This window comes from Cydia pomonella, chromosome 7 (assembly GCF_033807575.1).
Source record: "Cydia pomonella isolate Wapato2018A chromosome 7, ilCydPomo1, whole genome shotgun sequence".
Taxonomy (NCBI): domain Eukaryota; kingdom Metazoa; phylum Arthropoda; class Insecta; order Lepidoptera; family Tortricidae; genus Cydia; species Cydia pomonella.
Window position 1 is genome coordinate 24673684 of NC_084709.1, and position 14346 is coordinate 24688029.

The 14346-nt window shown below is 36.5% G+C and overlaps 1 protein-coding gene across 1 annotated transcript in view; it reads left to right on the forward strand.

Annotated features, from left to right (window-relative positions):
* Positions 1-14346, forward strand: part of LOC133520210 (neuropeptide FF receptor 1-like) — a 150887-nt gene that overhangs the window by 129719 nt on the left and 6822 nt on the right. The window contains exon 8 of the mRNA XM_061854584.1: positions 5238-5318. Coding sequence (XP_061710568.1) covers positions 5238-5318 — 81 coding nt within the window. The remainder of the gene's footprint in view (positions 1-5237; positions 5319-14346) is intronic.

Below are 14346 nucleotides of genomic sequence, written 5' to 3' on the forward strand. Positions count from 1 at the left end.
AAAAAAACCCGACTGCACACTAAAAAAGAGGAAAACAAGCCCGACAAGAATATTGTTGTTGAGGCGGGGACCAACAGAGGGTTACTTATAGTCATTTTGGTTGTTGGTCCCCGCCTGCGATACTTACCATCAACAACAATATTCTTGTGGGGCTTGTTTTCCTCTTTTCCGTACAGTCGGGTTTTTTTTATAATAAGGATTTTTTTTATTTATAACTTTTTAGTTACCCCCAAAAAAAGTTAGCTTTTAGTTACCATCCTAAGACACTCCTGTGATCAAGACAAATCTAATGATACCTCATACATCAAAATCCATCAAGCCATTTAGGCTACAGGAGGCCACAAAGAAACAGACATACATACATACATACACTCGAAAAACATTACCCTCGTCCCTTTGGCAGTCGGGTAAAAAATGAGCTTCTTCTATATACATTCCGTCGCCGACTCCCGGTCACAATTTAATTACTACTTGCCGCTTGTATCTTTCTACTTGGAGTTTCCAATTATCCCGCTGTCCTGGCTTGTTTCAAGGCTTATCTGAGACCAGCATTGACTTACAAATTACTTCGTAAATACGGGCCTTGCGGGCGAAACGAACTGGCCCAGTACATTAGTCTCAAATCGCGTTGTCTGCAACCAATGCGAGCCAGAAGTGAAGCCACGATGAAGTTCTTTACGTTCACCGCAATCACCTCCGCCCCCGTCTAGGCGACCAATGACACCAGCATTACACCATCACCGCCTCTATTTCGAGTTTACCACTCGGAGCTAAAAGACAACAAGGTCGTGGGTACCTCCATTATCATTGGTTTGCGACGTTCTGTCAAGAGACGTGTTTTTAGCTGTTCGAAACGCACTTCATGTGGTTGTCGGATTTTCCCGTGGAGAATAAAAAATGTGCGTGTTACATACCACAGCCACACGAACGGGTCTGATTATGGAAGATCAGCTACTACGGTTTTTTTTTCTAGATTAGACTCCTTATGAAGTGCCCAATAGTAAAAAATCACTTAAGCAGTGTTATTCGTCTCTGTTAAATATTGGTAGATTGTTAACCAAGGGATGAAAGGCACTCATTTCTGTCGAGGTTGTTTGTCGCTCGAACGCAGTGAGATAGCCAATAGCCCGAGACTGAAATGGTGCCTTTCACCCGAGTTAATCACTCTACTTTTCATTTCGAATACGAGTAAAGGAAAATACATGTTTATTAAAAAAACACCTTAGTGTTAACTTTCGTAGTATTTATTGAGGGTATATACTTATAATTAACAATTTAGGTGAAAGTATCGTGAATTATGAAATAGGGAGTTAAATATCAGAATGGAAATCGTACAACAAATCCATTTAATATCAACTTTCAATTGCTTATCGTAATATAAAAGAAAAAAAAACAACTGGGAAAGTAAAATGCTCTTGTGCAGAAATGTGTCATTCTCTGCAAACTTCTTAGAACAACAACAACTCACTTTCAGAGCATCAGAAATTAAAAAGTTTTCTTGTTCTTAGTTGCGTTGCGTTAGACTGCACGACTGGCTCGCATCGGTTGCGCGCAACTCGACTGGACACCAACGTACTGGCCCAATTCATTTCGCCCGTCTTTACGAAGTAATATGCGACTTTCCATCGGAAAAGGATCCCTCCAGGTCCTTATTTTGGTATTTCCGATGAAAACGTCCTTATGCCACTTGAAGCAGGACCCCTCTGTGATGGAAAGCTACATAATTATAACAAGTCAATGCCCGCCGATGAATCACAATAATTGGCGCAGTCCCAATTTTTAATTAATAAGAACCTCCAATCGAACTTCGAACTTACATTTTGATGACAAAATAATTAAATATTTATATCTTATTTTATTTATCCAAATAAATTACAAAGTATGACAGTTAAAACCAATTCAGTGTGGAATTCATATAAAAGTGTATACAAGTATACACTTTTATATGAATTCCACACTGAATTGGTATGTATGGTATGTATATGAGTGAATGTATGAAGTTCTGTGAGGCGATGGACAAACGTGATCTGTTATGTATTAGATTTGTATTTTTAATGTCTTTGTTATGTTATTGGTTACATAATTATTGTAAACTTACGATCACGTTTGTCCATCGCCTCACAGAACTTCATACATTCACTACAGACAACAGACCAACCACTTGCAAAAACATCTCATTCCGGTGGTGATGCGAAGAGCGCGTCAAGAGGAATTCCTATTTGCGATTTTCCATACAAACGCTCTCGACTGTTTCCTCCAATTTTTAACCAAGAGCAATGATTTTAACAAATAAGATCAATATCATCATTATCTGTGCCGCTATGTTTTGCTTTTTTGGATTATTTTATTGCGAAGAAACTTACGGCGCCTCGGAAATCCCAAAAACGGCTCAATTGAATTGGCTGCAAAAAAGGCGCAGTTTACAAATGACAACAAATATCCAAAAAATCAAAACATAGTGGCATAGATTATTTTTTCCTCTTGCAGTTTCCAAAATTTCATAATGATTGGTTGCGTTTTGGGGAGGAAACAGTCGAGAGTGAAACCTCGATTTTTGAGTTTTTTGCGAGGGAATTTTAGTCCGAGCTACAGTTGTCCATATCCTACGCACTTACTCCCTAGCTGAGCAACTTTTCAAATCTCTAAAATTTGAAGCTATGTTTCTGTCGCGCTGCGGTGGGCGGCGCCCACCGCAGCGCGACAGAAACATAGCTTCAAATTTTAGAGATTTGAAAAGTTGCTCAGCTAGGAATTGCTCTTAAGCAGTTGCAGAGCGTGGACCAGAGGAGACTTACTGTGGGATACAGTGCGTGTTCGTGGTACAGCTATTAGCTGATGCATTCGTGGTCGGAAATTAAATTTGGCCTTATCTATTGAAGGAAAAAGTAAACGTACCAGCTGCATCACTAGGTCTAATGATATCCAAATAAGGTCATATTGCTCGTACTTTTCTTTGCATTTATTAGCACGATATTGTATTTTTTCTTGTTATAAATAAATAAAAATTGTTTATTTCGGACCATAATCCATAGAAATTGGTTAGTAATTTAGCTTTTTAGCTCATAGTATTGTATTCCTGCCGGTGAGTAAGGGGGGGGCGGGTTTAGGGTCGGCAACGCGCATGTAACTCCTCTGGAGTTGTAGGCGTACATAGGCTACGGAGACTGCTTACCATCAGGCGGGCCGTATGCTTGTTTGCCACCGAAGTAGTATTAAAAAAAAGTATTAAAAAAAATCTATGTTAGTCCTATGAACTATATATCTACAGGAAACTTAACCTAGTAGGTATTGGGAGCGATAAATAGTCTAACCATAAATATCTTACCTACTATTATAACATAAGAAATCTCTTAATAGGCAATAAAATATCTTCACGTAAAGAAATATGGATTGTACGTTTTTGGGATTTTTCGTGTTCTTGAACGTGTTTATTTAACAAACATTATAACATATTATTCATACCATTGTTCGTTCTCAGTAATATGAATATGAAATCGGCAACACCTGTATTTACCAAGTCATTAGCGATAACGTTTACGCATCAAAATTTACATGGAGGCATTCCAAATCGATTTGTTAATGTTTTGATCTTGTTATGATACGACCCTTTCACAGCTCGCAATGCATCTCACGCGTACAGTCACGTCTGAAACATTGACACGATCGAAGTGCCAAAAATATGTTTACACGACCATATAGTAGGCTAGTGTATACATATTTTTGGCACTTTGTCCGTATCGATTTTTTCAGACGTGACCGTACCAATAAGCGAAGAAAATTCGAAGCGATTATTTCGAAAAGTATGAAACACTAAAACAAAAATGATTTGCCCACATGAGGTTGATTTTTACTGTTTTTATTTTTCACTTATAGTAGGTAGCTTTTTTTTTTATATATATATTATAGGACATTATTACACAAATTGTCTAAGTCCCACAGTAAGCTCAATAAGGCTTGTGTTGAGGGTACTTAGACAACGATATATATAATATATAAATATTTATAAATACTTAAATACATAGAAAACACCCATGACTCAGGAACAAATATCCATGCTCATCACACGAATACCCTTACCAGGATTTGAACCCGGGACCATCAGCTGCGTAGGCAGGGTCACTACCCACTAGGCCAAACCGGTCGTCAAACCGGTCGGCATTTGCAGTAGTAAAATACATTTTTTCGAATTTTAACTTCTAATGTAAGTAGCGGCTTACGAAATTAAATTAAATGTCATTAATTATCTGGCAGCTAAGGCCCATACATACATACCTTACAAACTAACATACATACAATAATAAAACGTATAAAATAGAAGTACGTATATTCCAAATTTAATTAAAAACGGTTATTCAATTTGAGTAAAATGGCTCTGACCTACTGATATACATAGGTATTTAAGCGAGACGCAATGTCAGTATCATATCATTTTAATATTTGGAAATTATGAATGTGACAATTCTGTACCTACTGAAATTCAATTCCACAAAATAAACATTAATTATCTGTGTATGTAGGACATCCGAATCGCAATTTAACTTCGCCTGGCGCCTTACGTTAAATTGTATCACTCTATTTGAGATGTTTAAGTGTCGTTTTCCGCAAAACTCTCTTGTCAGGGCTATAACCGCTAAAATCGAAGTTCGCAAATTGCGGGCATGTTTCTTTGTATCTTGAATAAAATTTTCTAACATATCTGCCAGAAAGGATTGCCAGGAACCAGGTCACTATATCACAGTTAACTTATTTTTAGTTCCATAAGTACAATGACTCTGTTTTCCACTTAAGGCCCGTCCAGACGGAATGATCAGAAAAATTTAAGGCCCAGACCCAGACGGAGGAAAGGAAAAAAAATTGGTTTCAATCTTATATAGACTCCAATCGTAAACAATTTCACAGTGGATTGCGCGAGTCAGTGTCCTTCTATTTAATTTTTGCGCCAACACCACCTGACCTGACATTGGGCGAAAATTTGTCCCTGGCCTGGCCTTTAGACACTATTTATATGTTTCCCGTTTTATCTTTCTTTCCTTGTAATTACCTAGCTTTAATTAATTTAATATTAATTCAATTAATTTTAATATATCTAACATGAATATATCATCATATTAAATATTGAAACGAATCACACACTTACTTATTTTAAGTCGAAAATTTCTCGACATGTTTCACTCCATACCGAGTAGCATCAGCGGGAGCACCTTACGCCCTCTCTAACGTGCGATTTTTTGTTCTAGTGGCGCTGCACGCAGAAGCCCGAGGGCTCGTCCAGTGATTACGACCTCTATCACGAGCCCCACAAACGGTGCTACCTTCAGGTAACTACTAACATACTTAATATTAATACCCGAATTTAAGAGGTGAGGCCTCACCGACAAGAGGTGATACGATCTCTTTGACTTTCTGATACGACACGACGTTTACTTTGCTTTTTAATTTCTCATGCTCTGAGAGTCGTTATTGTTCTAAAAAGTGTGCAGAAAATGATACGTTTCTGCTCTAGAGCACTGTACTTTCTTAGTTCCTTTTTTCTAGTTTTCTACGATAAACAACTAAAATTTTGGTTTTAAATGTATTTGTTGTACAATTTCCATTCTAATATTTACCTACCATTCTATTTTATACTTCGTTATGTTTTTTAAATACACACATATTTTTCTTTCTTCGTATTTGAAATGAACACTAAAGTGAACTCTACGTATTTGGTTTAACTCGGGTGAAAGGCACCATTTCATTCCTTGGATACTATTACTTGGTTAATCTAAGCTCTTCTTGGCTTCCCTCTCTGTCTTCTTGCTTCAACTGGCCCTTCTACAATGGTTTCAGTAAAATCATCGTGTCGTAAAAGGTGTTCTAACATTTTTCCTCTTCTATTCTCAATATTTTTCAAAACATCTTCCTTCTTCACCACACCTCTTCCCTTTTACCATAGTATACAAAACCTTTTTATCAAAATTTGACTTTCATAATGACACTCCTTCACCTTGTTCTGTTCACGTCGATTCAAAGCTTAGACGGACTTTTACATATACAGTTAGATATGTAGACAAATAAATCCAATAATTCAAAAAATCGTATTCGTAAAATGTCGAAGTAAAATTAATGTTTACATATCGTTGTTTTCAGACTTTGAATTCAGAACGAATTATTATGCTAAACCGATCCCGAACTTATCTGACTTTGCCAATAAAATGTATTTGGGGTTTCGCCAAAAATAAAATTGAGTGTAATTTCGTTACGTATGAAGTCTGACGAAGAATACACGATGTGTATTTAGTCACCTGCAATAATTTACGGGGTGAATATATAGGTCATCGTCATACTGAGCAACCAACCCCGAAATCCCAAAAAAATGTCTGTTTCATATAGTACATTTTAGCTCTCTGACCTTGACATTGTCTATGGAAGAGTTAATTTTTTTTACGCGATGTCGGAGTTGGTTCCATAGTAAAAGTTGCTCAGTGTGATCTATATATTCAGCCCGTAAATTATTGCAGGTGAGTAAATAAACATCCTGTATGCAAGGTGCCTTTTAAACTCTGACAAAATTTTGTTTGGCCTATTTTCAGTGGTACTATTGTTGGAATTTTCTGAAGTGATTTCTTGAGCTCAAACCCCTAATATGTTAAACGTATTATTTTCTTTATGCAATGAGTACTTCTGTTACTGTTAATAACCCCGTCATAAGTAAACAGGAACAAGCCCGTTTAATTACCACTTTTACCAACCTATTTAAATGGTTCAAAACCATGAAACAGCCCATTCGAAGATAAGACTGTTATCTCCAAAAAAAGACCTGCCGTTTTTGCCGCATGGCCAATTGATGAGCAGTTACATAATTGTGAACCTTATTACTAGCAAGATAGTTGCTTTTTTACGATGTTTTTACTTTGGCTCGTGCCGTGAAGAAGGTAGCTGATGACCCTGCGTAAAAGAAACAAAGGCATTACTTTAACAGATTAGGGTCCGAGCTGAAAATCATCTCAGATAATTCATAATACGATTTATTTTACTGGTTCTCTAACAACAGATGTTGAAAGTCATCGAATGTCACCGATATAAGACGAAAATATTTCGCTTATATACGGTTTTACCATGACAATGCCAAAAAAGGTTGTTAAAAATACACGAAAAAATATTTTATATATTTATCAATAAAATGAACAAAGGATTACCTAGCATTCCGATAAACAGTGTGTTGAAGTTCTTCGTTGACATGACAGGTAGGTACTGACATTTTATTTGACTATACATGTACATTATTGTCATATCATATACACGGTGCTCACGACGAACCCGAAAGATTTTAACCACGGACTTCTGAGGCCAAAAGAAGGAAAAAAAATTATATGAGTTTCAGTAAATTTCGCCAAAAAAAAATTTTTTTTTTCATATGTTGAACGTATTTGTACATAAATGTTATGGTAAAACTGGCACTGAAAATATTTTTTTACGTTTTTTTATGTAAAAACTAGTTCTTGCAAAGGTTACTTGTCACTTTTTGACATCTATCAATAAGGATATTTAGACTACGCCCCATAATGGCATCATCGCAATCAAAAAGGCGTTTTGCACTAAGTTACGACAAGAAGATGTTTTTTTTTTACATTGGTATTAACTCTGAAACTAGGCGAAATCCAGAAAAGTTAACATGACATTTTAGTCTCTAAATGTGATCAGTAATACACTGTCAAAATCTTTCGGGTTCCTCGTGAGCACCGTGTATATAAGCTGCTTGTGTCGACTCTATTGATTGATTTCATTATATATTAAATATATTACATGTCAGAACAGAATAGTGTTAAAATGCCTGAATCTCAAAATGTCTATTTTTGTTCTCAAAACACCACGTTCTCGAAATTTTTAAATTTTAGACCGACATAGTGTCATAAATACTTAAAACTCAAATTACCTACATTACTGTCTAACGTGTTAACGATTATATGTATATGTAAAAAGAAGTCCCATCGGATATTCGGTAAACTTGGTACAATACTACATTACGATACAAGTGCGTAAAATAGGAAATTCGAAACGAGTGGCGATAAATTAAAACACGACCGAAGGGAGTGTTTTAAATCGACACGAGTTGCGAATTACCTATTCGCACATGTATCGTACAACGTTTTACAGTACATATGGCCCTTTAAATGTTCGACACAGTAACGTAATATGCTACTTCTCGCACTAGTGCTATAAAGTAGCCCCATATGTACTGTAAACGTACTTTTTGACATTTAGACATTTTGAGATTGCACGTTGGACGATATTCAGCCAGTTTAAGAAAGAAACAATTTGACATTTAGAAATATAGGCACTAAGTTGTTTTGAAATTTAGGACAATTAAAGACAATCGAGCCAATCCGAGTTACATATGCGATCTGATTCCAATACGATACTATTCCCCTAGTGTACAATTATTCGATAGCGAAACGTGACGTACGCGTTTGCGTTAAGTGTCATTTTGTATGGGATTTTGAGTTTCAAAAACGTCCCGCTTGGCGCGCTGTTTCTAAATCCTATATTACAAAATGAGGCTTAACGCAAACGCGTATGTCGCGTCACGCTATCGAATAAATTTAATTTACACTACGGGTTCTGATCTGTCAATGTCAATGTCAAAAGTTTTAGTTTGACACTGATAAATCAGTATTGGAAACTTGGATTGGCCCGAATGGCGTTATGATATTTAGGTGCAATGAAACCATCATCAAATCGAATTTCGTCAGGCTTTACCTTGGGGCTTTAAATGCAATGATCGATTCAGCTCCTCAATTTTTGTCTACAATAACTTGTGGATTGATATTTCTGAGCGACATAAATTTATTTAGGAAAGCAATATAGAAAATTCAGAGTGGTAGGCAATATAAATTGTAAAATTGGGTACTTGACACATGTTGAATATTATGACAAAATTTAGTTAAATGGATAGAAAACGAGCTATCCATTATAAAAAAGTGGAATTTAAAAAATTATATTGAGATTATAAAAAAATACAGGGCTCCGAAGTCTCAAAAAAAAAAATTTTTTTGTCTTTCAAAAATAGAAAAAAAAATGTTACCATACGATTCCTTACATTTTATTGAAAAATAAATTGTATGACAACTATACACATAAACGCAATATTTCATGATCAAAATGGTAATTTCCTTGAACTTCCATACATTTAGGATAGACTTATATGATGTGACGTCACATCACCTTATCATTTTGTTAGAGGCGTTTCAATGGTCGAGTGCGAGCGTCAGACTTTAACTCTCATATCTGACCTTTGTGTTGCTTAAATGCCATGAGTCCTATATAGACATTTGATCCTCAGGAAAATCAAGGTCGATTGACATAATTTACAAAAAACAGTCAAGTAGCCAATTGAATGTAAGAAATTGAAATAAAAATAGAAAAAATGCAAAAAAAAGGGTACAATCTTAGGTCAAGTGTACAGTCGAGTTCATAAATGTGTATAGATTTCTTCACCTTAGGTAATCGATTGCAATAAGGTGAAATAATTATTTGTTTTACAAGGCGGCAAGTTGTTGTTTTAACCCTCGTGCTAATATTGATACCCGAGCAAGCGAAAGATTCTACTATTGACCCACGTTTGTGCGTTGAAACCCAGAATCAAGATTAAATTTTGCCATCTTTCGCTTGCTCGGGGTTCAATATTAGAACGAAGGGTTAAACAACAACTTTGCCCCCTTGTAAAACAAATAACTATTTCACCACACCAGCTCGTAAAGGCTCTCTTATTGCTTCAAAAACTGACGAGAAAGTTGCATTTCATCAATAAGAGCACCAAAATTAGTGGATTCCACGTGTTGGCTGATAGAATTGACTTTTACATTTTTAATGGCGTTCATTTGGATTCGACTTGTAACGTTTTAAAGTTAGTATTTTCTTCGTATTGGTGTGGTGAAAAATGATGCTATTCATGAACTCGGTAACAATTTTTTTTTAACTCTCGTGCCTTGAAACCAGGGACTTGAAACCCTTGCAAAACCTGGATTCCACTTTTCTAATCATTGTTTTTATAATTTTTTCGCTTGCTCGGTTATCAATATTAGCACTGACCTCCCCCCAACCTGTAAAACGAATAACTATTAATCTATTTTAATTCCGCGACATAATAGTGCCTACCTACCAAAAAGGAAGATAAAAATAGTTTCATTTCTTATGCTTTGAAAAGGGGTCATTTTTGTTCAATAAGGTGTGCAGAAAGTGATACTTTCTGCACTAAGGCATTTTACTTTCCAAGGACGATTTTTTACGTTTAGAAATTGACATTTTGTTTTAAATGAATTAAATTAAGCATCTTTTCATTAAATTGAATTATAGAAATTTAAATGTCATATAATCGATTAGGTACAAATTACAAATAGTTAGCTTAGCCTATATATATTAATTTAATGTTTCGACATATTGATTCATCCAGAAATTCTTTTACTGAGTAATATGCTTTTGTTGAGCAAAACGTTTTGAGCTCACGTGTGAAACGTCGTTCAGTACTCAATTCTTTTATTATTTCAGGTAATTTATTGTAAATTTTAATAAGCCTAGATAGGGGATAAGCCTGATTGTCCGCTAATGCTACACTGTGTGGGACTACATTCCCCTATGGGTTCCATACAGTGGTAGCTGGTAGGTTAAGTGTGTAGGTTTAGGTACCTATATTTTTTAGGCTTAGGTACTAACCCTTTTGAAACTGTTTTTTACTAACCAAATGTATGTGTCACAGTTACATGAAATAAATGTTTTCAAAATTCAAATTCAAATAAATAAAATCATTTATTTCGAGTAACTACAGACTCATATTTTATGGTTAGTATGTACTTATGCTATGTTAGAATCTACACATTTTATAGAAATAAATAATTACGAGGGCAATGTTTCTAGAAGTACCTACTGAAATAGTTGGTAGTTAAACATAATAAGTACTTTTAGACATGCAAATCATCACAATGCTTCAAATACGGGCAGTCAAACCGCTCGTCTATCGAACGCAGAACGTGGTTGGGGCTGGCAAATTTCTCTCGTCTCATTAGGTAGTTTAATGGCTATAATTTTTTTCCATAGGGTATTGTAGGCAATCAGGTCAAAAGCACGCATAAACTGGCGTCTTTCTGTTTAAGTAATATTTGACAGTGCGCTTAAGGCACAGTATTGCATTCTCTGTTGATAACACTGATCGAACACCAAACTCAAGCACTAATTTAACTGTACATTAATCACACTGTCAAATACCTCAGCAATAACAGTCGCAAGGGATATGGGCCTGTAGTTATTGGTGTCGGACGAATCTCCAGTTTTATTTTTAGGTACAGGAATAACCACAGTCTTCATCATATCCTCGGGCAAATAACAACGCCTTACACAGAGCGTATAAAACAACTCTCTTGAGATATGAGGACCCGCATTCTGGAGATGTTCGATGCTGAGGCTATCGTGCCCTGGGGGCTTGCCTCGGGAGATAGATTTAATAGCCTTGGCTACTTTCTAAGCAAAGTACCCGGTCCAGGTTCCACGTCGTTGAACTCAGCATCGCTCACCTCATCCATAAATAATGATACTTTGTACCTAAATTCATTAAGGGGGTCCCTAACGCCAATGATCTTCGATCTGAATCCCTTAGTTTTCTAATGTTTTTATAGCTTATCATTTTAACAGCAACGGCTGTAAGCAATAAGTATACCATATTTACTTCAAAGTTCACTGTCTTTGAGATATTTGGCATCAAAGTTGAACAATTTCAGGCCAGAAACTGGTTATCTGGCCATAACTTTTGTGTTAATTAGTTTAAAATTAAAATCTTTCACCAGTTTTTAGAGACGTCAAAGACAAACCCAAATGTGTACATTACGTACAATGTACATGTTAAGTTCTTCACAGCAATCTAGTTACGAATAAAGCAAACATTGCCTATTTATTTATTTAAGCGTGTGGCGTAACGTTGTAGGCAATATTAATATACTATCTATTTATTATAAGTCGACATCCAGGCCACGCAGCCACCTGATCGCGTCCGGTGTCAAATTGGTATAGAGGTCCTCCGGGCTGCCTTGGAAACGTCTCTTTGGGCATCGTTCAACAATGTGCTGGGTAGATTGTTCTTCAAGGCCACAGTCACACAACGGACTCACAACACTGCCTAAAAATGCATTAGTCAATGTTTGAAAAAATAAGTGTTTATTTCTTTCAAAATCCGGCAGACCATTTTGTCTTATATTTCTATCTAAAATGCAAATGAAGGAGTAATGACTCAAAACTAGTCAAAAATCGATGAAAACCGCGGGGAGCCCCTTAATGAAAGTATCCTCAGGAAACACTACAAAGTGTTATTCAATTCAATTCAATAATTTTAATTCAGAAAATAAATTCCATACATTAAAATACAATATAAATTAAGATAAAAATTAAAATTAAATATGTTAGTAACAATGGGTAAATCCTCAAGAAACTATGTTAGTAATAAATTGGCCTAAAAAATTATTATTTCCCCGCTGTGGTATGGAGCTGCATCCATCGCCTCAGTATCGGGGAGTCCCACCTCTCGGCCAGCGTTTGTAGGATGGTGTTTATGTGTAGTCATGTTTTTTAAACACATGGATTTTACTTCGCTTGTATTTAAAATGAAAAATAGAGTGTTGAACTCAAAGGCATTATTTTACACTACCACTGAAATGAGTGCCTTTGATCCCTTGATTAACCATCTACTATTATTAAAGCCAGTAAGTACTCTATTGTCTAAAGTTACAAACGGAAGCAAGTTATTATGTTTCGAGTTTCTAATTAAATAATGCGGGGAACAATACATTTAGCTAAATAACTTCAGGAAAATGGAAGAAACTTATTGAATACAACAGAATTTAAACTAACTTTATTGTATCCTCACTCATATCATGGATTAAATAATACCAATTTATAGGTACTATCATTTGCTACATTAATTAAATTACGATTTAATGACGACCCGTTCTTGGTGAATATTTATTTTTTATACTACGTCGGTGGCAAACAAGCATACGGCCTGCCTGATGGTAAGCAGTCTCCGTAGCCTATGTACACCTGCAACTCCAGTACACAATACATATATACAATTGAAATTTAAAAACTACAAAAAACAATATAAATATTTATACAATATTGAAATATTTATACAGTTGAAATTTAAAAACTTTAGTCATTTTAAATGAATTATTAATTATCACATTGTTCACTAGCGAAAGAGTGGACTGTATGTCGAAAAAAAAGGGGCGATAGGGAATGAAATTTAGGGGTCGGTTGAGCAAGAAAGTTGTGTTGCGATAAAATTAAATTACTGAGTTGGGCTTGAGTGTAAAAGAACAGTGTAGGGCGAAGTTACCTTCCAGTCCGGGAGTTGTGGAGTGAAATCGTCGGTCGCCGCTGAAGACCGCTGGTGGCGATTCCGGCTGTCCTTTGTCGCAAGCTAGAAGTAAGCTTAGAACCGTTACCTTGAGTCATCCAACTTAGACCTCGGATTTTCCACTTCACGGATGTGCACGGCGTCCTTCGGCTACACAACACTGATACTAAATATGTGCTAATAATGTTACTGGTAGTAGTGCTTTGGGTCAACGCGAAAATAATAACGAGAATAGCGGAACGATGTGATCTAGTGGTAGGTTCGTGACACACTGGCTCTGTCAACTGTATGACAGGGCAACAGTTTATTTTTTGAATATTTGAATGTCAACTGTGACATGGTGTTGCCACAGTGAATACAGAAAGTATATTATTAAGGCGTAACTGAACATTCCGCCCACCAAAATACACTAGTATTTTGACTAAGCGAAAAAGAACAATGTAAGTGGAACGAGTGCGATAATATTAAAACTAAACGAGGAATGGACAACACAAATGTAGCGCACTAAAGTGACTACGCAGGTAGTGGACACAGCTTGACCACAGGTCGTTTGTACAACCCTGTGGCAGTGCGCACAGTAACCACACGACAGATCCCGTCGGACCCGGGATGTGTATCGATAATGCGACCCAGTGGCCACTTCATTGGGCTCGTCTGCTCGTTCACAACGAGCACAAGTGCGCCAACTTCGACGTTAGGATGTCTGTCATGCCACTTCATCCGCTGCTGGAGAGTATGCATATACTCCTTCGACCATTTGTTCCAGAAGTCCTGGTGCATCTTCTGAAGCAACTTCCAGCGTTGGAGAGGGCTAACCCGAACGTCTGAGAAGTCTTCCTCAGGCACGACCGATAAGGGTTCCGTGGTGAGGAAATGACCCGGTGTCAAGGCCGACAGGTCGTTGGGATCAGTGCTGAGTGGAGTGAGTGGCCTTGAGTTGAGTAAAGCCTCGACTTGGGCTAAGATCG